We start from the raw sequence: 20,871 nt of genomic DNA, 5'->3' as shown, positions 1-20,871 counted from the left end.
CTTGTTCAGGAGCTTTCAAGCCTTGTGAACATCTTCTGGGCAACTGGATGATCCGCCTGACTGTCTGGTTCATCTGCATGGTGTCACTGGTCTTCAACAGCCTTGTGCTGGTGGCCACCTTTTCCCCCACATACAGAGCTGCAGGCCACACCCACTGTCTGACATCATATCTGTCTCCTACCCGGCTGCTGATGGGACTGTTGGCCCTGGCCAACCTGCTCACTGGCCTGTATGTGGGTGTGTTGACTGTGCTCGACGTCGCTACCTGGGGCTCCTTTGCTGAATTCGGGGTGTGGTGGGAGATGGGCCCTGGCTGTCAGATCACAGGATTTCTGGCTGTCTTCTCGTCGGAGTGGGCAGTTTTGTTACTCTCGCTGGCAGCTGTGGAGCGCAGCGTGGCCGTGCGTGAGATTCTTGGGAAGGTGATGATGTCACCAAGGAGAAGTGCGATCAGCCGTCATGGATTTTGGAGAGGAGGTCGACGTTTCAGCGTGGTTGCAGGGCTGCTGGGGCTGCTGGCCGCTGCCGGAGCCTGCCTGCCACTTCTGACCTTCAGTGACCAGTCTGCCTCTCCGCTCTGCCTGCCGTTTGCTGGTGGAGAGAGTCCGGCCCTGAGTGTCACAGTGGTTCTGGTGCTGCTTAACGTGCTGGCGTACCTGTTCACAGCAGCTGTATACACTCAGCTTTACTGCCACCTGGGCAGGGTTGAGCTGGCCGACCCCGAGCAGACAGGAGCTCTGCGCCATGTAGCCTGGCTCATCTTCACCAACTGCATCTTCTTCTGCCCTGTAGCTGCGTTTTCCTTCGCACCACTCCTCACAGGATCTACCGCTGGTGGCCCAGAGATTGCCAAGTCTGTCACACTCATTTTCTTTCCCCTACCTGCGTGCCTCAACCCAGTTCTCTATGTGTTCTTCAGCCCAGCCTTCAAGGAGGACTGGCTGAGGTTACGTGGCTGTGGCCGTTTGACCAGGCAGATGAAAGCTGGCAGCGAAATACATGGAAATGATGGAGGTGGGGGGTCCGAGCTCACGGATGGAGGCTCCTCCACTCAGCTCGGCTTTGACTGTGGGGTTTACTCGCAGCTCTGTGGAGAGACAGTTGTATGTGAGCAGTGTGAAGCAGCGTTACACGCCAAGACCTGCTCTTCACTGTCATCCTCCACAGTCTGTAGACACTTGGTGAAGTCTCACAGCTGTCCCACCCTCTTAGCGGGGACGGCAGTGTGCCAGCGCACAGAGGGGTTCTGGGCGGACAGTGGCACACCCTCCGCTCAGTCTGAGTATGCAGACGAGGGGGACTCGTTTGTGTCGGACAGCTCAGACCAGGTCCAGGCCTGCGGTCGAGCCTGCTTCTGTCAGAGTAGAGGCCTTCCTCTCGTACACTACTCATACAACTTACCTCGAGTCAAAGACTAAGGATGCCTCCGAGCTCCACATGTCTGTGAATTTAGATGCTACAAGAGAAACCTTTTTATATGACACAAAAAATGTGCCAACTACCCAGCTAAAAACTATTCAGCAAGCACTTAAGTTTGTTATTACTGTGTAAACAGATGCAACCAACCATTTAAAGGGAACTCGGTTTGCTTTTTGAGCTTGAGACTATTTCTAAGTGGATGTTTTGCCCAGCTGTGGTCGGAGCGACCTAAGCTGAGCACATCATGTCGACAAAGGAAAATCTCACCACCGGTGCCTGCTTCTTGATTATCAAGATGTTGCAAGCCTCAAGAATTTTGTGATTTCTGTGTTCCTGTACTCATAAGCTTTTAGAAATGTGTTCTGATTGTTCTCCATCTTGTCAAGTTTTAAAGCTTCTTCACAGCAGCTGTTAATTTTAGACTTATTTTGTACTTAAATGTAGCAAATGTAATAATCATCATAGACTTTTCTGTGTGAATGTAACTTTCAGGTGGTCTTCACCTAACAGAGGGAATAATGTAACGTCAGCAAAAAAACTTCTGCCTGTGATCGGAATCCATCAGCAACGGCGTGGGTCAATGGCAGTCTTCAATAAACACGTTTTTGCTTTAAGTGACGAAGACTAAGAATGTGATCAAGAGTAGCAGATAACACTGATTTAGCAACAGCTATGCTTGGTGAGTTTGAGAGATGGAGTTATTTATTTTTTGAGCTGGGGGGGGAGTCCTGTTGTATGAAAGGTGGCATTTTGCATAACCCAACGACTTGTCAAGACAAAACTCTTACAGTACGCATTTCTCCAAATAGAAAATTTGGTACAAGTAATGACATTTCAGTCATTCTTATTATTATTATTATTATTATTATTGAGGTTAAATCTGCTTTTCAGTCTTATTTCCATGCCTTTGCCATCATGTGGTTTGATTTTGATAAATAGCTGTGTAATTGTAAGCCACTAGAAATAAAGTCAGCCAAGTGAGGCCATCTTGACCAAGAGTTGAGGACACCTTGGTTGACCCGTTCATTCGATTCCTCTGTTGGGTTTTAATGATGATTATTTTAAAGCTGAAGTGCAGTGTTTTTGTCTCCATCATGCGGTCATGACAGTTATCAATAATAAACTGTCAACATCGGCCCATCTTCATAACTGTTGCAGCTTTAAAAGATGGATGCATCGTGAGACAAACTCCATCTAATCATTCGATGTAAATCTAGTCTCTGTCACATCAGATTCCAATGTGACACACAGAGATTTCCCTCACAGCCATGAACCTAAAGAGCACCATGGAAACTTGTTTTGTGAGACCTTGAATTATGTGCTGAAGTGCTGCGCTGTAGCTTGAAATATTCCCCTCGCACCTTCAAAAAAAAGAAAAAGTCAACTTTGGCCTCACAAATGACAACAAACAATAATAAAAAAAAAATCTGAACTGAATTTACAAGAAAAGTGGCAGCTGACGCCCACCCCTGCCATGTCAATAAACACACAAAGGTAAACCCACACTTCTGTGTGTGTGTGTGTGTGTGTGTGTGTGTGTGTGTGTGTTTGTCAGCGCAAGACTTTAGACTAGCTGAGTCAACAAAAAGCATGAAAGAGACTGTTATTACTGAAATGTGGGTCATTAACCAACCACAAGTACTTCTCCAAGTATCTACTACATGTTAATGGCATTAAAATGATCGTGTGTGTTCTAGCTAACAGAACAGCGGTACAAGGAGCTCTAAAGTGAAGCGATAACCAACGTCGTTCTTAATCAAAAGACGTGATGACATAGAAGGTGAAATAAGGCTGATTTAAAGCTGACGATCAGAGGAATTTCCCAGAATTATCAGTGATCACTGTGTTTCTATTTTCTGGTTTGATTGTGTAGGTCGTTGGACGATCGTTATCATTAAATGCATATCAACGTTGATTCTGTTTCACCTGGAGCGCTGCCATCAGAGACGTGTGTGTCTTTGTGATTGTGTGTGTGTGTGTGTGTGTGTGTGAGTGAGAGAGGCGAGGGATTGACTGACGTTCTGTGTGCCGGAGCGTGACTGTACACATAAAGCTGGTTACACCCTCGGAGCATGTATCCACAAGTACACGCCATGTGAGCGCTCAGGAATTTTGGCGAGAACCGCTTTCTCCTACCGACAAAGACGTTCTGGAGTCTTTTGGTTGTTATCTTTGCTCATGTCGGCATCGTCTCAACTGTTTGTGGGTGTGTGTGTGTGTGTGTGTGTGTGTGTGTGAGATTCACTGCACCAACCAAAATGTCTGTCGATTTATTTTTATTTTTTTTCTTGATGTTCCAGCTGGTGAAAATGTACACATCTTTCAGTAGTTTGGTTGTTGTTTTTTTGTATTTGTATGTAAATTATTTGACAGAAAACATGAAATCAAGACTGGGATGCTGAGTAAGGAAGCTACCTCCTCGATTGTAGTGGCTACCAACAGTGCTTTGTCAAAGAAACGTCTGTTCTCCTTTGTTACCTTTTTATTTTTTGCATCCTCGGCTTTATGTTGACACACGTTTGTACATTATTTTTAGTTAAATGTGGGAGGAATCTATGTACTGTATACTGTGATTTTTATTTTAAATTTTTGTTGTTTGTTTTATCTTCAGTAGAGCAAATAATAGAGTAACTCACTTCAGTTCAAATTAAATCGTATTTGTAGTTTTTTTTTCTTCCCAAGTTTGTTTTATTCTGTTCAAATAAGAGAAATAAGTATTAATAGTGAGCAAATAAACCTGGAGGAACACTATTTAATCTACCGTTGTGTTCCCTTTCGTGCAGAGATGGTCAATATTTAGGGCTGAGGTAAATATTCTCCGTATTACAGTGTGCGAGGAAGTATCTGAACATGATTTTAAAAGATTTTTCTGAGAGGTCGTCCAGTGAAGAGAGACCTGCTAACTTAGAAATCAAGCCTGACGCGAGTCATGGTTTTACCGAACTGACCGTTATAATTCCGATTTTCAATTTCTAGTCAAAAGGACTTAAAACCTGAAAGATCAATAATGAATTGAGTCTAAACACTCTGATGACGGGCCACTAAGAGTGGCAGCTCAAAGTTGGCGCGGTCCACCTCTAGACAAGTTTTACTAGGATTGAAAATGAAAATTACTATTACTAAACTTCAGGATAGATTTTCTAGAAAATGCACATTCAAATGATACAAGGTGATGATTTTGGTGTTTAAAACATATTCACATATAAAGAAATCAAAACCGGATGCTAAAGAGATCGAGGTCAGCTCTCCATGAATAAAACTAGACTTAAATAGTCTAGACTTGAACTAAAACCAAATAAAACTAGGGTGACTAAATACAAAGGAAACAATCGAGGATATTTAAATAAAACTAAATTTAACCAGAAATACCAAAGTAATTTGACCACCAAATGCTTTTCACTTCATCCTTGAGTTCCTGGATGTGCTGATGGTCGACCGCCATCGCCATCCCTTCGGACCATAACTGCCGACGGCGTATGAGCATAAAACTAGTTGCAAAAACCGAGATTAGTTTGGTGTTGATCATCAGATAAGTAGTTTGGTTTCGGAGTATCCCTCCTACTTTAACTGCATTTGTGCTTTAATGCAAAGTAGCAATTTTCCCCCTTGTTCAAATTCTGCAGGGTTGAAGCAACACAACACTTAAATGTTTAGTGTATCAGTAGAGTCATCATGTCCCTCACCACTTCCGCCACCGGCTCCCCTCCGTGTGTGTGAGCTGCCACGCCAGTGAAAAATAACCTGGACAACTTTGATGTTACACTCTGGGATATTTGGGATTCATCATGTTAATAAATGTGACTGCGGTCATACTTGCACGGCTCGTTGGAAACACTGCAGCTGGACGTTGAGAGGGTGCAGGAAATATTTACATTTTAGGCGTCAAACTAATGGACATCTTATAGGTGCCCGATGAGAACCGCCACATCCCTGACACACACGTCCCGTGTGCTGAAAAAAACATCGGAGCTATTTCATCCCTTCACACACGCATACATACGCACGTCCCTTGGTGGTGTGCACATTAACTACACGCTCACACTTGTAGGCTTCAGTGAGGCTTTGCTGGAATAAAACAAAGCCCTCGATGTCTCTCCATTCCACAGTATCAGTGGCGTGTTGTTAGCATGTTCAGGACCAACAATAGACTGTAATGAGCAGCCGTCCTCCTGCTAATGTGACAGAAGCACGAGACTCACGCTTTTACATCTTTGAAGGAAATATATTACTGCACACATCACAAACGCTTTACTTCCCCAAGTCATTAATCGTGTTTCTCTCTTATCTGTCATTCATATTTACTGGGAAGTGAACATTGTCATGGATGTCACATTGCTCATTCTTAGTGCTACACATCAAAACACACAGTGAAACAAAGAAGACGCCCAGATTCATGATAAAAGAGGGGAGTGATGAAGACCAGGACTGATGAGGGTCAGGAGTTCCTCGTGGTGTGAAATGGTCGATGTGGCAGAGGACAAATCAGACTCGGGCAACGAGGCCGTCTTTCTTCTTCTCTTCTTTAGCGACTTGAGCTGGAAGCAGGTGATTCAACAGTCATTAAAGAGGCATCACAGTCTTCAAAACCAAAAATGAACTTGACATCATTGGAGTGTTTCCATACTTCTGAATACACACGAATGTTTGAAAAATCCAGACCTATAATTTAGGTTTATTATTAGGTTCTTCCCTCTAAATTGAAGCATTGAAGGTCACAACGATGTATTTATTTTACTTTAAGCGCGGACAATTTAACAAATCCTGTGGGAGCTTTAATGACAGCGAGCCCAAACACTGAGTGATGGTGGGCATTAAAGAAGAAGCGATGTATTCTAATATTATGGCAATGGAGAGTCACACACTTGAATGGATTCGGTTCTATTTAAGACCTTTAAAATAGATTCACATAAAAAGAGTTGGAGAGCGGCATGGCTCAGAGGTGGAGTGGCACTTCCTCTGGTGACCATGTCCAAGTGTCCTTGAGCAAGATACTGAACCCCTAATTGCTCCTGATGGCCCTGCAATGGGCTGGCGACCCATCCAGGGTGAACCCCACCTCTCACCCAATGTCAGCTGGGATAGACTCCAGCACCCCCCACCCCCCCACCCCCCACAACCCTGAACAGGATAAGAGGTATAGAAAGTGAATGGATAAAAAAGTACTCCATCAACACGATTATAAACTCTACCCTGATATGTGTTTTTATCGCGACGATGTAATTGCCAGTGCAGGACTGTCTTGGGAGGTGTGCAAACATCCATCTTTAAAAAATGTCCATCATTTAACAATAAACAATATCAAGTTGACTGAAGAAAAAAAAGGAAAAATCAAATTTGCAAAGAAAAGAAGAAAAAACAAAGTCACCAGATTTATAATAAAAAAATATATTTTTAAATTATTATTTTGAAGGGGACCCTCACAACACGGCAAAAACTTCATCTAATTTCTTGTAAAAAAAACCCAAAATAGAATAAAATCAAATCTCATCACACACAATCGAAGACATTAATAAGAAACAAATCTCAGAGAGACAACAGAGCAACAAATCACAAACAAGTGTTTCTGCTCATAATGACTGAAATTATCAACTGATCCAGAAAGCAAAATGCATTTGTATGTCTTTAAAAAAGGCCAGGTTGTCTTAAGCGGTAGCTCCGTGTTCAGTCTTCCTTCCTAAGATTAAATGTAACAAGGTTGTTGGATTTTTTTTTTTTTTTTTTTACTGAAAATGAGAGAAATATACTTGTCAAGACCGCTATGTTTCTGAGCAGCGAGCAGGATCAAGGGTGATGGGGAGGAATGGTGCTGGAGAACCAGCTGTAATGGGTCCCTGCGCTGCACAGTGGGATACTCACGGCGAACCTCCAGTTTACACTCCACAATGTCTTCACCGCTGTCATTGACCGCTTTGCACATATAAACTCCTCCGTCGAAGGGGCAGGGCTTCCTGATCTCCAGCGTCAGAACTCCATGTTTAGAGAGCATCCTGTACTTGGCTTCATGGGTGATGTCCATCTTGTTCTTGTACCAGGTCACCTTGGGCTGACAAGCAAGAAGGTCAGAAGGTCATAGGCATGCTGTGTTTGAGACACAGCAGGAAAGCAGGAAAGCTCCAGAAGTGGGTCATAAATTGAATTAATATCATGAAAAATAACATTGCAAAAAAAAAAAACCCTACAAGAAAACTTTAATCTGCAGACTCCATCCGTCCATTGTCTTCCACTTATTCCTACACATTAAGGGTTGCGGGGGGGCTGGAGCCTATCCCAGCGTCAACGGGCGAGAGGCGGGGTTCACCCTGGACAGGTCGCCAGTCCATCACAGGACCAACACATAGAGACAGACAACCATTCACACTCACAGTCACACCTACAGTCAATTTAGAGTATCAATCAGCCTCGTCCCCTCTTGATGTCTTTGGACTGTGGGAGGAAGCTGGAGTACCAGAGAGAACCCACACAGGAACAGGGAGAACATGGAGACTCACACAGAAAGATCCCGCGCCCGAGCCGGGACTCGAACCCAGAACCTTCTTGCTGTGAGGCCACAGTGCTGACCACTGCACCACCGTAACGCCCAATGCAGACTCACATCAGATTTTTGGGGGGAAATTACAAAACAAGACTGAAGGCTATGAAAACAACCTTGGCCACTCACCATTAAGATTTTGGGTTATAAAATTATTTTGGATTTAATCATCTGTGTATTTTCAGCTGACCTTTGGGATTCCTCTGACCGAGCAGCTGAGGGTGGCGTTGTATCCTGCTATGACGGACCGGTTCACCAGCGGGTGTGTGAACTTAGGAGCCTCTGAGAAGTCTGGGTCCTTGTAGGCGGGCGGCTTGTACGAGATGCCTGATGAGACATGTCACAAGGTCACAGTGGTGTTCTTTTTCTAAATGTCCAGCTACTGACTTGAACTTGTGACACCTGTCTTCTGGATGTAGGCGCTGTCTTTGGTGTTACAGGCATCTGGGCTGAGGCCCACCATGTTGATGGCGAAGACACGGAAGACATACTCGTAACCCATGATGAGGTCAGAGATGACGCAGTTGGTTCGGCGGTACTGCTCGAAGACTGTGAACCACTCCTGTAAGGACGCACGCACGCACGCATGCACGCACGCACGCACGCACGCACGCACGCACGCACGCACGCACGCAAAATAACATTAAGTTATTAGAGTCATTCCAGATGAACCAATCAAGTTTTCCTCCACTGATCTTAAGTGCACCACTTCTGCTCAAATATACAGGACACAGCCATTTGTGAAGTCAATTCCTATGACTTCTCCTTGCTGGTTTTATTTTTGCCAACATCCTCAAGTTCCTTGACTTTTCCAAGTTGATGAGTAACGTCTCACCATCTCCTCATCTAACAAAGAAATGTAAATGAATCGTACATGTTCCTCTGGTAAGTTTGATCATGACAAATCAAACAAGTTTGTTGGTGAATTGAGACGTTCCTAAATTTCTCTTTAAATATCACACACTAGGCTGAAAGCATTTAATAAATCAACAAAGCGGAAGGTCGGTAATGTCTGGCGTCATATCAGACTTTCGATTTATGTCTGGAAAGCTTTAAACTATTTCAGCCCACGTTAATCGACTCTGAGATTTAATTTAGCTCTGATTCAGCCACATCTCCTCATCTATATTTGAAAATAAAGTTGTATAATTGCAGACAGAGTGTATATATTTATACATAATATGTCTGATATTTAACAGGTTCATTGTGTATTGTCTTATGCAACATGATAGTACCCCCCCCCCCCCCCCCGGCTGCTATAAAGAGATGCAAGTGAATTAATTGGATCTCATAGCAACCACAGGGGGAACTTGAGCCATCGGCATCGGGCGGAAGAACAATGCTCCTGCGTCACTATGCAGACAGTCCAGACCAGGTCAAGGTCACCCAGATAAGATTAGGACATTCCTGGCTGCCTCGGTTCCTGGCAGCTCAAGGTGGTGGCACTCGCATCTCTAATAAACAGACCCATAATGCATCTGTGCTGGCCCACAGAGAGGGGAGATGGCGTTCTCAGCATCGGCTGATTACAGTAAATGTGTCACAGGGGAAGCTAAAATATCCCGCAGCGTTGGCATGGCATTCATGTGCAGACACACTGGTTGATGCTGATAGGAAGATGGAGCAGCAGCTCAGATGTCAGCCTGCAGCTGATGAGTGATCCACCAGCGCTGATGACACACAGGGCTTCACGTGGAACTCTGGAGCTCAAGTTTGTATTCACCAGTGTCACAACTGTGGGTCAACCTCTGACTCTGGTTCCAGTCGGTGAACAGAACACACAACAGTCAGGGACCTTTCTGATAGTTCGGAGATATTATCAAACTTGTCTGTTTATTTTGCTCCTCTGGTTTTGGTGAATGTTTACTTTTCAAACAAGTAGCAGAAAGTTATTACCTATATTAGTTTTGCTGCTGGAATAGGCCTTCTTTTTCAATAATCTCATTTTAACATGTTTGAATTTAAATCCATCCATAATCCATCATCCATCCATCCAGCTGTTCTTCTAATGATTTTTTTTCAATAAAGGTCTTTGAGGTATTCAATTTGGGATTTTGAGAGAGACTTGGTTTTCTTTCTTAATGGATTGATTTATCTTATCTTTAGATTTCCTGAGATCTTGAGTCTGTGTGTTACCATGGTCTTTTTGTCAGCTTTCTGAACGTTGTAGCCGATTATTTCACAGTTGCCGTTGTCCCTCGGAGGCTTCCAGTCTAGCGCAACATTGAATCCCCAGATGTCAATGATCTGCAGGGCCACGGGGGGTCCCGGGACATCTGCAGAGGGGAAAACACACTCTGATGAACTAACAAGCATGCATTAATCCACAGATTATCCTGCTTAGTACACCTCCAGATCTGCTCACCAACAATCTGCAGCGTGACACTCGCTGTATCTTCCACGTTCTCAATCTGCACGTGGAGGTCGTACCTCCCCGAGTGGGTCTTCTCTGTCGTACGGATGAAGAGGATGGTGTCTGCCTCGCTGTTCCTCACGCTGGCAAGTTTCTGGCTTAGAGGCTCCCCGTCTTTGCTCCACGTCACCTGAGGCCTGGGCTTACCCTTGCACACGAGACAGGAAGGAAGATGTATTTCAGCTGAAATTGCTGTGTGTCAATTTTTGGTTTTGAGTTTTTATTTTGATTCCCAAAGAAGATCTGTGAGGAAAATGCCACAAATTGAGTGGTTTGGAATGAAATTTCCTCTTTGTCTCTGCCCAAACATTTCAGATAAAATTACACATTAACATGATGTCAGTAAAAACATTACTTCTCCAGTTGTTCTCGCCTCTGTAACCTGTCATGCTTCAGTCTGCTTATCTACATTAGCATAGAAAGCTCTAGCCTTTAAGGCATGCAGCACCTGGAATGGAATCATGAGGTTGACGGTGTCGCCAACTTTCTTGATGACAGTCTGTCGGAGGTTTCTAGGCAGCCAAATTTTAGGACGTTCTGTGCAAGAGAACACACATGAAATATAAAAGACATGACTGAAAAATAGTTCATGAGTTCAGGACAGATGTTCTGAGAAATGTCTGAGACCTCTGCCAAAGAGCTAACATGATTACTAGTGTGTGTGTGTGTGTGTGTGTGTGTGTGTTTGTGTGTGTGTGTGTGTGTGTGTTGTTCGCAGGATGTCTCAAAAATGAATCCGTGGATTTTGATTAAATTTGGTGGAAAGTTACGTCATTTTACAAGAAACAAATGGGTCACTTTTGGAAGTGATGTGGCTTAAATTGTAGATCCTTGATGTTCTATTAACCATATTTTTCTCAAGATGTTGAACGAGTTTTGATCAAATTCCTTGTATCCATGTGAAATGTCTGAGAGAAGAACAGTCATCTGGATCGTATTCTGGTTTCTGGACAAAAGAACACCAAAGTTTGATATTGTGGTTGATATCTCTGACATTTTGATGAAATGTGTTGAAGTCACACATTCAGACCAGAGGGAAAGCACCCAAAGATGTTCTAGACTGAATTCTGGAACCTATCTTTAGCATCTTGGAAGGCAATTTATTTACAGATTTGATTCTGTATCATGAAGCCTCCTTGGCAGAGGTTTGAATGCTTTCTAGCACTCAGAAACAGCAGTATGTGTGGTATCAGATATGTTCAGTCTCATAACAAATCAGTTTTGATGTCGCCTTCATTCCTGGGGAGCAGAAAATCATCCTAAGGAATTCATCCAATCATATTTACGCATGATCTCTCTGATGGTGATGGGCTGAGCCAGAGTGGCAGGAGCACTGGGACCCGCCATGTTGTAGGCCCGGACACGAAACTGCAGTCTGTCTCCGGTGGTGAGGCCTCGGACGATCGCCGATGTTCTCTCCGTCAGACCCTGAATGGCTGGTATCCACTCGTCAGCTGCGGCCAGGTAATACAGCAAATGACAATAAAGTTGTAATATACTCTATGAAGACAAAAAATCCTTATCAGAAGCGTGCAGAAGTTTGGCTCCAGCACTTACTGCCCTCCTTGCAGTACTCAACCCCATAACCCTCAAGTTCAGCGGCGCCAATCCTCTCAGGTGTCCGCCATTTTAGTGAGATGGAAGTGTCATTGATGTCCTCCACGCATAGTCCGATGGGCGCACTTGTCGGGGCTGAAAGAGACGCAAAGGGGAATGAAATGGACCCTGTTAGTCATTTAGAGCATTACGGCAACTGTTTCAGAGGAAGTGAGTCAAAGAGGATGACATCGGATATGAAAACTTTACTAAACTTTGCAGCAGCAGGAACAGAAGCTGCACAACTCGTCCAAGCAACAGCAGCTTCCTCATAAATCACGCAGGAACGAGGGGTAAATTCAGGTTTCTCCTCCAATTTAGTGAGTAATGCAGAAATATTGATGACACACACTGTGTTCAGCTTGACTTATTAATGTGAGTAAACAGTCTCAGTGGCATTGTCATGTGGGATACACAACTGCTGGTAATAAGCTTTTTGTTTTTCTAGATTTGAAGTGTTTTCTTTTTTAATTTTTAATTGCCAATAAAGTATTTATTATCTCAGAAATTAAATCCTGAGAATGAGAAATCACAGGAAGTCACAGACTGCATAAAAAGAGTGACATCATCCGCTGGTATGCCGTCTCCTGATTTAAAGCCTTAACTTTGTTATTTTTATTATCGTCATCTTAATGTGCTGCAACCAGACATGACCATATTTGGATGAGAGGAAAGAGCGTCTGTATCTTGATTTATGTCCTATCAGAGAACTGAGAGAAACTACATATGATGCTGGGTCATCTGCTCATAAACAACAGTCAGATTCTTTTTCAGACCAGTGGGGTCCCCCCTCCCCCTCCCCCCCGGTGGCCATAAGAAAGAATACAACTTTAAGATGGCTTCATGTCTGTCCAGTTCTCTTCTACAGTCTATATTCACATGTAGTTCACAATGCTCATACATGGCATATCTACTGTAAATTCAGCAGGTCTGCGGTTTCATCCCAACATGTGGTATCATTTGTACGAGGGGCTACAAATGTACGAGGTATTACAGTAATGAAATCCTTCTCCAGTGACGCGATTACTGAGTGTGGACACATGATCAACCTCAGCCAACAAAACAGTTCTGACGTATCACGCCTCCAGGAACAGGTTGTGGGAGACGTTAGCTTCCATTGCTCTAGTTTCTCCTCTGCCTCTGGCTTCAGCTGCTTGGTCATTCTTCAGCATGTCTCAGTCCTTTTGATGGCTGAAGGTATTATAAGTTCTCCTCTTCTGACACACATCCTCAAACCTGTGCATTCCCTCTCCCTGAGACACCAATGTCTCCTGTGGCAACCTCCAGGGAAGGACTGATCAAGCTTCTGATCTTAGCAACGACTCTTAAAGCCAGGAATTTGACTTAAATTTGCTGATCAGCTGCCAAACGAACCGTCTGCGGTACGACTTACTGTACTTTCCCATATCAACAAGTGGAAAGATGAACATCAGTGAGAGACAGCTGAGGGTTAGCCCATCACTCAGTCCGAGATTAACATCATGTCTCTTCAGTGTGTGCAATTCCAACATGACAGCCACGTGTCAGCATGTCAAGGAGTACTGTACTTATACACGCAGAAACACGCAAAGCAGGAATACACGGGAGATCAAGGGAGGGATTCTTTCACAAAGCACAGTAAAGTCTGAAGAAGAAAAGTATAGAATAGCATAGAGGACCATTAAGAAGGAACTTTTCAGCTCCCAGTGAAGCCAAGTGGGTCATACTGGTGGTTTTTCAACTATTAGCAGGACTTGTCAGCAATTTAAGAGCCCAGAAACGCTCAGCACAAGAATTCTGGCTCACAGCTCAGAGCCCAGTAATGGTCAGGTCCAGGGAGTAGTGGTTCTGACTTAACCGATGCCTGGAGGGGGTTCAGGCCAGGACCCTAACACACTAACATATATTGTAACTACTCTTTTTAAATGTATTTGTTCAACAAAATCATAAATAACAAAATTTTTAAAAAAAAAGTAAAGAAGAAGATAAAAAAAAAACTGAAATTTTAATTTTTGTCTTTTAAATCCAGGCAAACTTGACAGTCCTTCTGTGGATGGTTTATCAGAGGAGATAAATGCAACAACCACACAGTTAATGTTACACCTCCACCCCCCACCACCACCCACCCCATGACGATGCAATTATTTTACCTATTGTAAAAGTAATGCATGCAGTCATCAGAAAACAAATGGACTGAATAGATTCTGCAACAACTTGAATTTTTAAAAAAACCCCTGTGTGTTGTGTTGAGTCACTGCTGTGTAAGGATGAACACAGGAAGACACTGGAGGAAGACTCACCGACCGGTACAAAAGGCTGTGAGGCTGGACTGTGACGAGACATGCCGATACTGTTGACAGCGTAGACTCGCATCTCATACTCCACACCTTCAATCATCCGCTTGGCCTCATAGGTCATCTCAGTGTAGGGGTCAAAGTTCAATCTCATCCACCGGTAACTCTTCTTCTTCTTTCTCTCCAGCACATAGCCTGAACATTAAAAATCATGTGGTTTAGTTTGAGAAGTTTGATCATAATTTTTGTCAAAGATTTGATCTACTTATTTGAAAATCAAGCTTCGTGTTAGTTAAGTTTTACCAATGATCGGCTGTCCACCATCAAAAAGAGGGGGGTCCCACTGGACAACACAGGAGTCCTCTCCCACGCTGAGGATTTTGGGAGCCTGAGGAGGATCTGGAACATCTGGGGAAATGATATTCAAGTCATCAGAAGACAAAATCACACATCTTTACACTATCAATTGCAATATGAAGAGCAGTATTGTGTAGTATTTTGCTGACTGATTTCTCACCAACAACTTTCACATTGATATCAGCAGTGTCCTCTCCAGCTGGGTTACGAACCACAACAGAGTACATCCCCTCATCCTGCCTCTCGGCCCCCTCGATGGTGAAGACACAGTGGCCTTTGGTGGTTTCGACATGGACCCTGCCGTCTCCCTCTGTGACTACCTGCACCGGGAGAACCACAGCTGAGTTCATTTCCAGTAAGAGAGAAAAAAAAAGTCAACCATCCAGAACCTGCAGGCAAGCAGCAAACTTACAGCAAGTACCAGCAGGGGAACGTTGCAGTTTTATCATCCGGCAGTTAAGAAGCGATCACCACACTTTCCTCAGATTCCCTTTCATCAATCATTTCTTATATTTTGGGGCATCAGAATTGATTAATGAAAGTTTCTACACAAAAAATACACTTACTGTCTGTTTCCTCACAAGTACGTCTGATGAAGAACATTAAGAACATGCCCTTACCTGGTGAGCACAGATGGATACTGGATAACCCCACGTGCAGCTTTGGACTTGAACTTGACATTCAAATCAAAACATCTGCTGTCTGCATGTGTTCATCCTTGCAAAGCAATGAATCAATACAACACACAGGGTTTTTTAATCAAATTGTTGCAGAATCCAGTCAGTCCACTTGTGCTCTGATGACTGCATGCATTACTTTTTCAAAGGGAAGAATAATTGAATCGTCATGGGTGGGGGGTGGGGGGGTGGGGTATTTGGATGCTACCATGAGCAAGTGGTGCCAAGGAGAAGAGTCAAAGATTTAAAATGTCCACATGAGCGAAGGTTGAAAAACAACATGCTTGAGGAGGGATGAGCGGTGCGGCAGATACTCAGGCCACTCGCTGCTGCTTGGATGCAGAAGAAACAAGCAAACAACAAATGGACACACACAAGACATGCGTGCTTACACTCTCGCTGGTCATGGTCCAAGAGGACGCCGGCTCTCCTTTCTCTTCTCCGTCAGGTTTTACAGATCTAACCTACATTTGAGCAGAGTATAGCAGTGAAACCCATCCAAAACAGAGAGGACTTACTGTATATCTTTCTCCTTTAGAAGAGAGCGAGCCACAAAACAGTCAGAATTAATCAATGACTAAGGTCAGTTCTACAGTTATTAGCAAGCAGAACTGCAGACTTTAGTAATAATATTCACAATCTGTGCTACTTCATAGTTATTTTATGTCCTAAATGGTCAATTCCAGTGGTTTCTTCACACCTTACCTGCAGTGCTCTTCCACCCGCTGAATACACTCACGTCTTTGTGTGTTTTACCTTCTCTCCTTTGGTCCAGATGACCATGGGCGCCGGGTCTCCAGTGATCGGAACATCCAGACGCAGTTTGTTGCCGGCCACCACCACGATGGTCGAGTCGGCTGTGCTGCCCATACAGTCTAAGTGGATCTTAGGAGGGTCTGACCAAGTGAGACAAATGGTTGAAAGGACACCTACATTTCTGCTGGTATAGAACATTTCAGTTAGTTTTGACTTTCATAGTTGCCATCTGAACTTTCATAGAATTTCTGTATAAGTGAGAGAGAATATGTCTGTGTTACATTAAATACTGTCCCCACACAAAGGTTGGTTTTTGGAGGAGTGACCTGACCTGTGTGATTCTGAAATTTAGCCCCACACAGGTCATAGAGAGCAGGGACATAATGTTTTGTGGCGATGAGATCTAACTTGTTCCAACAATTTGTGACCATGAAGTAATTTGATAACTTGTTCCCACACTCATTCGTTGCTTCTATTTGTGGGAACAAGATACATGTTGTGGCCACAAATTATGGGAACAAGTTGTATCTTTTACTTAGATCTTTTATTTTTTTGTTTACTTCATGAAGCTGATAGATTTACATGATCCTGCATTAAAAGTAACCCACAAGTAGTCTCAAATGCAGTCAGTTAATGCAACGGATTTACAAAAATACAACTTCACATATCCTCCAGGTCGTTATGGCAACATGAATGCGTGGATTGTTTCAGCAACAGTTAAGCAATTCCCATCTCCGTAATCTTAAACGTGTTATGGAAGGTGTTTACATTAGTATGCAATCAGAATATTATCACATTCCATGTAACACAGCAATATGATATATAGCATGTGAACACAGTCACCAGTGTCTCCTGAGGAGGTTAGCTGAGATGCTGCTATAGCATTAGTTTTGTTGGGACCTCAGAGAGTCTTTTTCTGTCTCTCTATGATGAGTCCAGGGCTTTGTGGACTTAACAGGAAGTAAATTTAATTAATCTAAATGTTTGGTCATGACATATTTTGTCTTCAGAGACACAAATGTAGCAGAAATTACCTCTAGTCATGCAGAATGTGTATATCTATATCTATAACTATGTCTATCTATGGATATCTAAAGAGCTCTCTCTCTCTCTCTCTCTCTCTCTCGCTCTCTCTCTCTCTCGCTCTAAATGGTGATGCACTCTTCTTATTGTCACACATATTAAAGCAAATGAACACAAACACATAGGAGCTGCTTTCCGCTGCACCTGATAACAACCTAACCAACAACCTAACTAACTACTGACCCCTGGTCTACATAACACAGCAAGATGTAATTTGTGGTACCTTGACGAGGCACAAAATCAATCTTCACCTCTAGGAAAAAAAAAAGAAGAGATTGACCATGATAAATTCATGAGAATCGGATGATTTATGGGATTATGATTTTTAACTGACATGTAAAGTAAAAACATCAAATTTACCCAAGAAATTGAGTTTGGCGGAAAGGTTGAAAGCGTAGCCGTCTGGCACAAAAGTGTAGTCTCCCTCATCCTCAGGTTTGACATTATCAATGGTCAGTTTGTGGATCCTAAAAGGTTCAAATTTGAAAAAGCTGAAGAGTTCTGGCCTCTTTGCAGCAGATTTAATGAAGAAGCATCCTCACCTGCCAATATGGGTTATGTTGATTCTGCCATCAGGCTTGACTTCCACTCCGTTCTTGTACCAGGTGCCTCTCACGTTCTCATCTGACACCTCGCACTTGAAAACCGCTTGATCCTTGGCCTTGACGGTGAGGTCAGCGATGCTCTGGTACACCTCGAGTTCTTTCTCTGTAAGGTCCAAACAAAAAAAGATGGCTGCCGTCAGACGTTAGATGAGATGGGACAGACTGACGGAGTACAATAGAATGAAGATGCATAAAAATAGATGCAACTGTTGTATGTAACAGTAATGATATGTGTGAGTGTGAGGTCTTCTTTATCTTTGGGTGCCTTTGTGTGTTGTATCATAGCAACACGAAAAATAGTTAATTGGATTTACACTTGTAAATAAAGTGGAAGAACATGGAGACCAGACGCAGAAGCCTTGAGCTATTACTGTACATCACAAGAAATAATATACCCAGGGATTCTTAAAGTTGCTCCTAAGAAATTGTTATCTGGAAACGATAACTAACACCAAGCTCCTTGTAAAGGTTAAAGGAGTTTTACGTCAGCTTGCTGTCAGGGAGAGCAAATAAAGTGGAACGGCATTATAATTGGAGTGGTGCTGTTGGTGCTGATTCTTGGCAGCTTCGATTAACACGCCAGATAACCTGGACTGAGACCAGGAGCGAGAAACAGAAATAAATTCTTCACACATACTGTATCATCACTTGAATGTAAGATGCAAAAATAAAAGGAAGTACATACATTCACATTTAAGACAGTCATCATTCAGATGAAGCGCTGCTGCATGATAACTTCGATAAAATGTTTTTTGGTGGCCACAAAGAGTTTCAATTAAAAGTCAGTCCCACTAAACATGTCTAAAAGGACATCATGTATCACACGTGAAGATATCTGTGACCCAGTCTGACATGGACATGACATGGAACTAGAGGGTCAACTGAAGAATCCGTTTTAGATCATAAGGTATTGTTACACACAGTAGAGAAAAAGTTTCAGCTTAACTGCTGCTGACTAAACAATAACAAGCGTAGCAACAATACATTAAATAAAGAGGAGGGGAGCAAAGACTTGCACCATTCAGGTGAATTACAGCCCACATCCTAACTTTAGCTGGCACGTGGATCTACACAGCAACCTTGGCAGAGTGGTGTGGGCGATGGCAAGAGCCAAAGATAGACGGCATACTGGGAGAGGCAAGGCCATACAACTACTGTACTGGCAGAGCGTGGGAATGTGCACTTGGAGAGTCCATCACAAAGTGGTTCATGCTGTACTCATAGCAGATGCGTGACTGACACACTCACCCTGCACCAGGAGCTCTGCCACAGACTCGCCACCATTTGTTTTAATCCTGTAGTGGCCACAGTCTTCTTTGGAGGCTTCATTGATGATCAGAACGTGTTTGCAGCCGTCTTTCTTGAAGCGATACTTGAAAGATTCGTCTCTGGTCAGTTCCACACCGTCTTTCTCCCTGCACAGATATTCCACACCTCAACCAGTAGCAATGCAACGCAGTAAACACAGTAAACACATGGATTTAAGAGCTAGTTAACAGGTTAGAAAGCTGCATCTGGCATTGTTACCACAGCAATACATGTATATGTATATGTGTGTATATATATATATATATATATATATATATATATATATATATATATATATATATATATATATATATATACATACACACATATACACACACACACACACACACACACACACACACACACACACACACACACACACACACACACACACACACACATATATATATATATATATATATTATGGCATGCCGTTCAGGAAATTAATCTTTGAATATATTGAGTGAACCTCTGAATATATTGAATGAAACTCTGAATATATTGAATGAAACTCTGAATATCTTGAATGAAACTCTGAATATATATACGAAACTCTGAATATATTGAAATAAACTCTGAATATATATAAGAAAATCTGAATATATTGAATGAAACTCTGAATATATTGAATGAAACTCTGAATATATATACGAAACTTTGAATATATATATATATATATATATATATATATATATATATGTATATATATATATATATATATATATACTATAGCTTTGGTGGCATGATGAGGATTAAAACAGCTTTATTTGAAAGAAGAAAACTTGAAATGAACAACCATGCACTTTAATATGATAAGACGTCACATACACTCTCACACGTTAGCATACTAGCTTCATCAAGAAATATTTCTCCTTTTTAGTATATTTACGACCTCCATCATTCAACACCTCCCATCCTCCGCATGTTACATTTCTTCATTACAGTTTCATAATCACTGGTTGAATCTCACTAGGTTCCAAGAAAATGATGTCGGGCTCAAGTGATAACCCGTCCACATTTGTAGCAACTTTTCTCCTTCAGATAAAGGTCACATGAGACATACGACAACGGTGACCTGACCTTTTCATCCAGGTAATAATTTACAGCTCACACACACACTTCAGTCCGTCTCGGAGACGTGCTCAAAGGTCTGCAGACTTGACAAACTCAAATGCCAACCATCAGGTGTTCCAAGGACCAATTAAATTTCTGCTTCAAATTTACATTTTCATGTATTTATTCTTTTACTTGATGAGATTGTTTTTAACTGAAAAAAACTCCCTTGGATTTTGTCTCTCATTTAAAGCATTGAGAAGCAATGAATGCAAAAAGTTTTTCCCTTTTAAAGCAGAAATATTGTAAAATACTTCAATATTACTTATGGAGACTTCTTCCATATATCTGTGGTTTACATGAGTATTTTAGTTACATTTTTACTTTAACTCCTATAACTGAATTGAAATGAATCACTGCAGGCCCTCCTAAATCGAGATCAATTCCAACCAAAATGAATCCAAAAAAAAAATAAATCTGTGTGTCTATCGGTGTAGCAACGTTTAAACTGCCACATTTAGGGCAGAGTTTGAAGAATGTTCTTGTGTTGAACTTGATATTTCAAGTTGGTTTCCTGAAATTTAAAACTGATTTGAACATTGGAAGGAATTAAATTGTAGTATGTTGCTTTTAGTTTATCTGAATTTTAATGTGATATTTTATGCTTCTTTGTATATGATATGATATCTGATGATATGATAGCAACATGTGTATGCAGCATTATCTAAAGTTACTTGGAATTGCAAAAAATTGCTAGTAGAAATGTCTTTCAATGGGCCACTGATGTGCCTTTATATTTAAG

At 42.4% G+C, this 20,871-nt stretch overlaps 2 protein-coding genes across 3 annotated transcripts in view; one reads left to right on the top strand and one right to left on the bottom strand.

Moving 5' to 3' along the window:
- The window catches only part of lgr4 (leucine-rich repeat containing G protein-coupled receptor 4), a 36,535-nt gene extending 32,350 nt beyond the window's left edge, over positions 1-4,185 (top strand). For both annotated transcript variants that reach the window (XM_086181546.1, XM_086181547.1), the window contains one exon: positions 10-4,185. In XM_086181546.1, coding sequence (XP_086037672.1) covers positions 10-1,418 — 1,409 coding nt within the window. In that variant the 3' untranslated portion in view covers positions 1,419-4,185. The remainder of the gene's footprint in view (positions 1-9) is intronic.
- mybpc3 (myosin binding protein C3) overlaps positions 3,692-20,871 on the bottom strand; it is a 30,345-nt gene continuing 13,165 nt past the window's right edge. The window contains exons 15-31 of the mRNA XM_086181549.1: positions 18,957-19,123; positions 17,646-17,811; positions 17,464-17,570; positions 17,327-17,356; positions 16,021-16,160; positions 14,748-14,907; positions 14,534-14,638; positions 14,237-14,425; positions 11,919-12,053; positions 11,648-11,815; positions 10,810-10,898; positions 10,314-10,509; positions 10,085-10,224; positions 8,351-8,510; positions 8,139-8,275; positions 7,276-7,462; positions 3,692-5,954 (exon numbers count right to left, since the gene is read on the bottom strand). Of these exons, the coding sequence (XP_086037675.1) occupies positions 5,902-5,954; positions 7,276-7,462; positions 8,139-8,275; positions 8,351-8,510; positions 10,085-10,224; positions 10,314-10,509; positions 10,810-10,898; positions 11,648-11,815; positions 11,919-12,053; positions 14,237-14,425; positions 14,534-14,638; positions 14,748-14,907; positions 16,021-16,160; positions 17,327-17,356; positions 17,464-17,570; positions 17,646-17,811; positions 18,957-19,123 (2,329 nt within the window). The 3' untranslated portion in view covers positions 3,692-5,901. The remainder of the gene's footprint in view (positions 5,955-7,275; positions 7,463-8,138; positions 8,276-8,350; positions 8,511-10,084; positions 10,225-10,313; positions 10,510-10,809; positions 10,899-11,647; positions 11,816-11,918; positions 12,054-14,236; positions 14,426-14,533; positions 14,639-14,747; positions 14,908-16,020; positions 16,161-17,326; positions 17,357-17,463; positions 17,571-17,645; positions 17,812-18,956; positions 19,124-20,871) is intronic.

The sequence above is a fragment of the Aulostomus chinensis genome, chromosome 2 (assembly GCF_037954235.1).
Source record: "Aulostomus chinensis isolate RoL2024-O1b breed Wild chromosome 2, RoL_Achi_v1.0, whole genome shotgun sequence".
NCBI classification, from domain to species: domain Eukaryota; kingdom Metazoa; phylum Chordata; class Actinopteri; order Syngnathiformes; family Aulostomidae; genus Aulostomus; species Aulostomus chinensis.
Note: the sequence above shows the minus strand (reverse complement) of the source record. Positions and strands in the feature narration are given on the sequence as shown.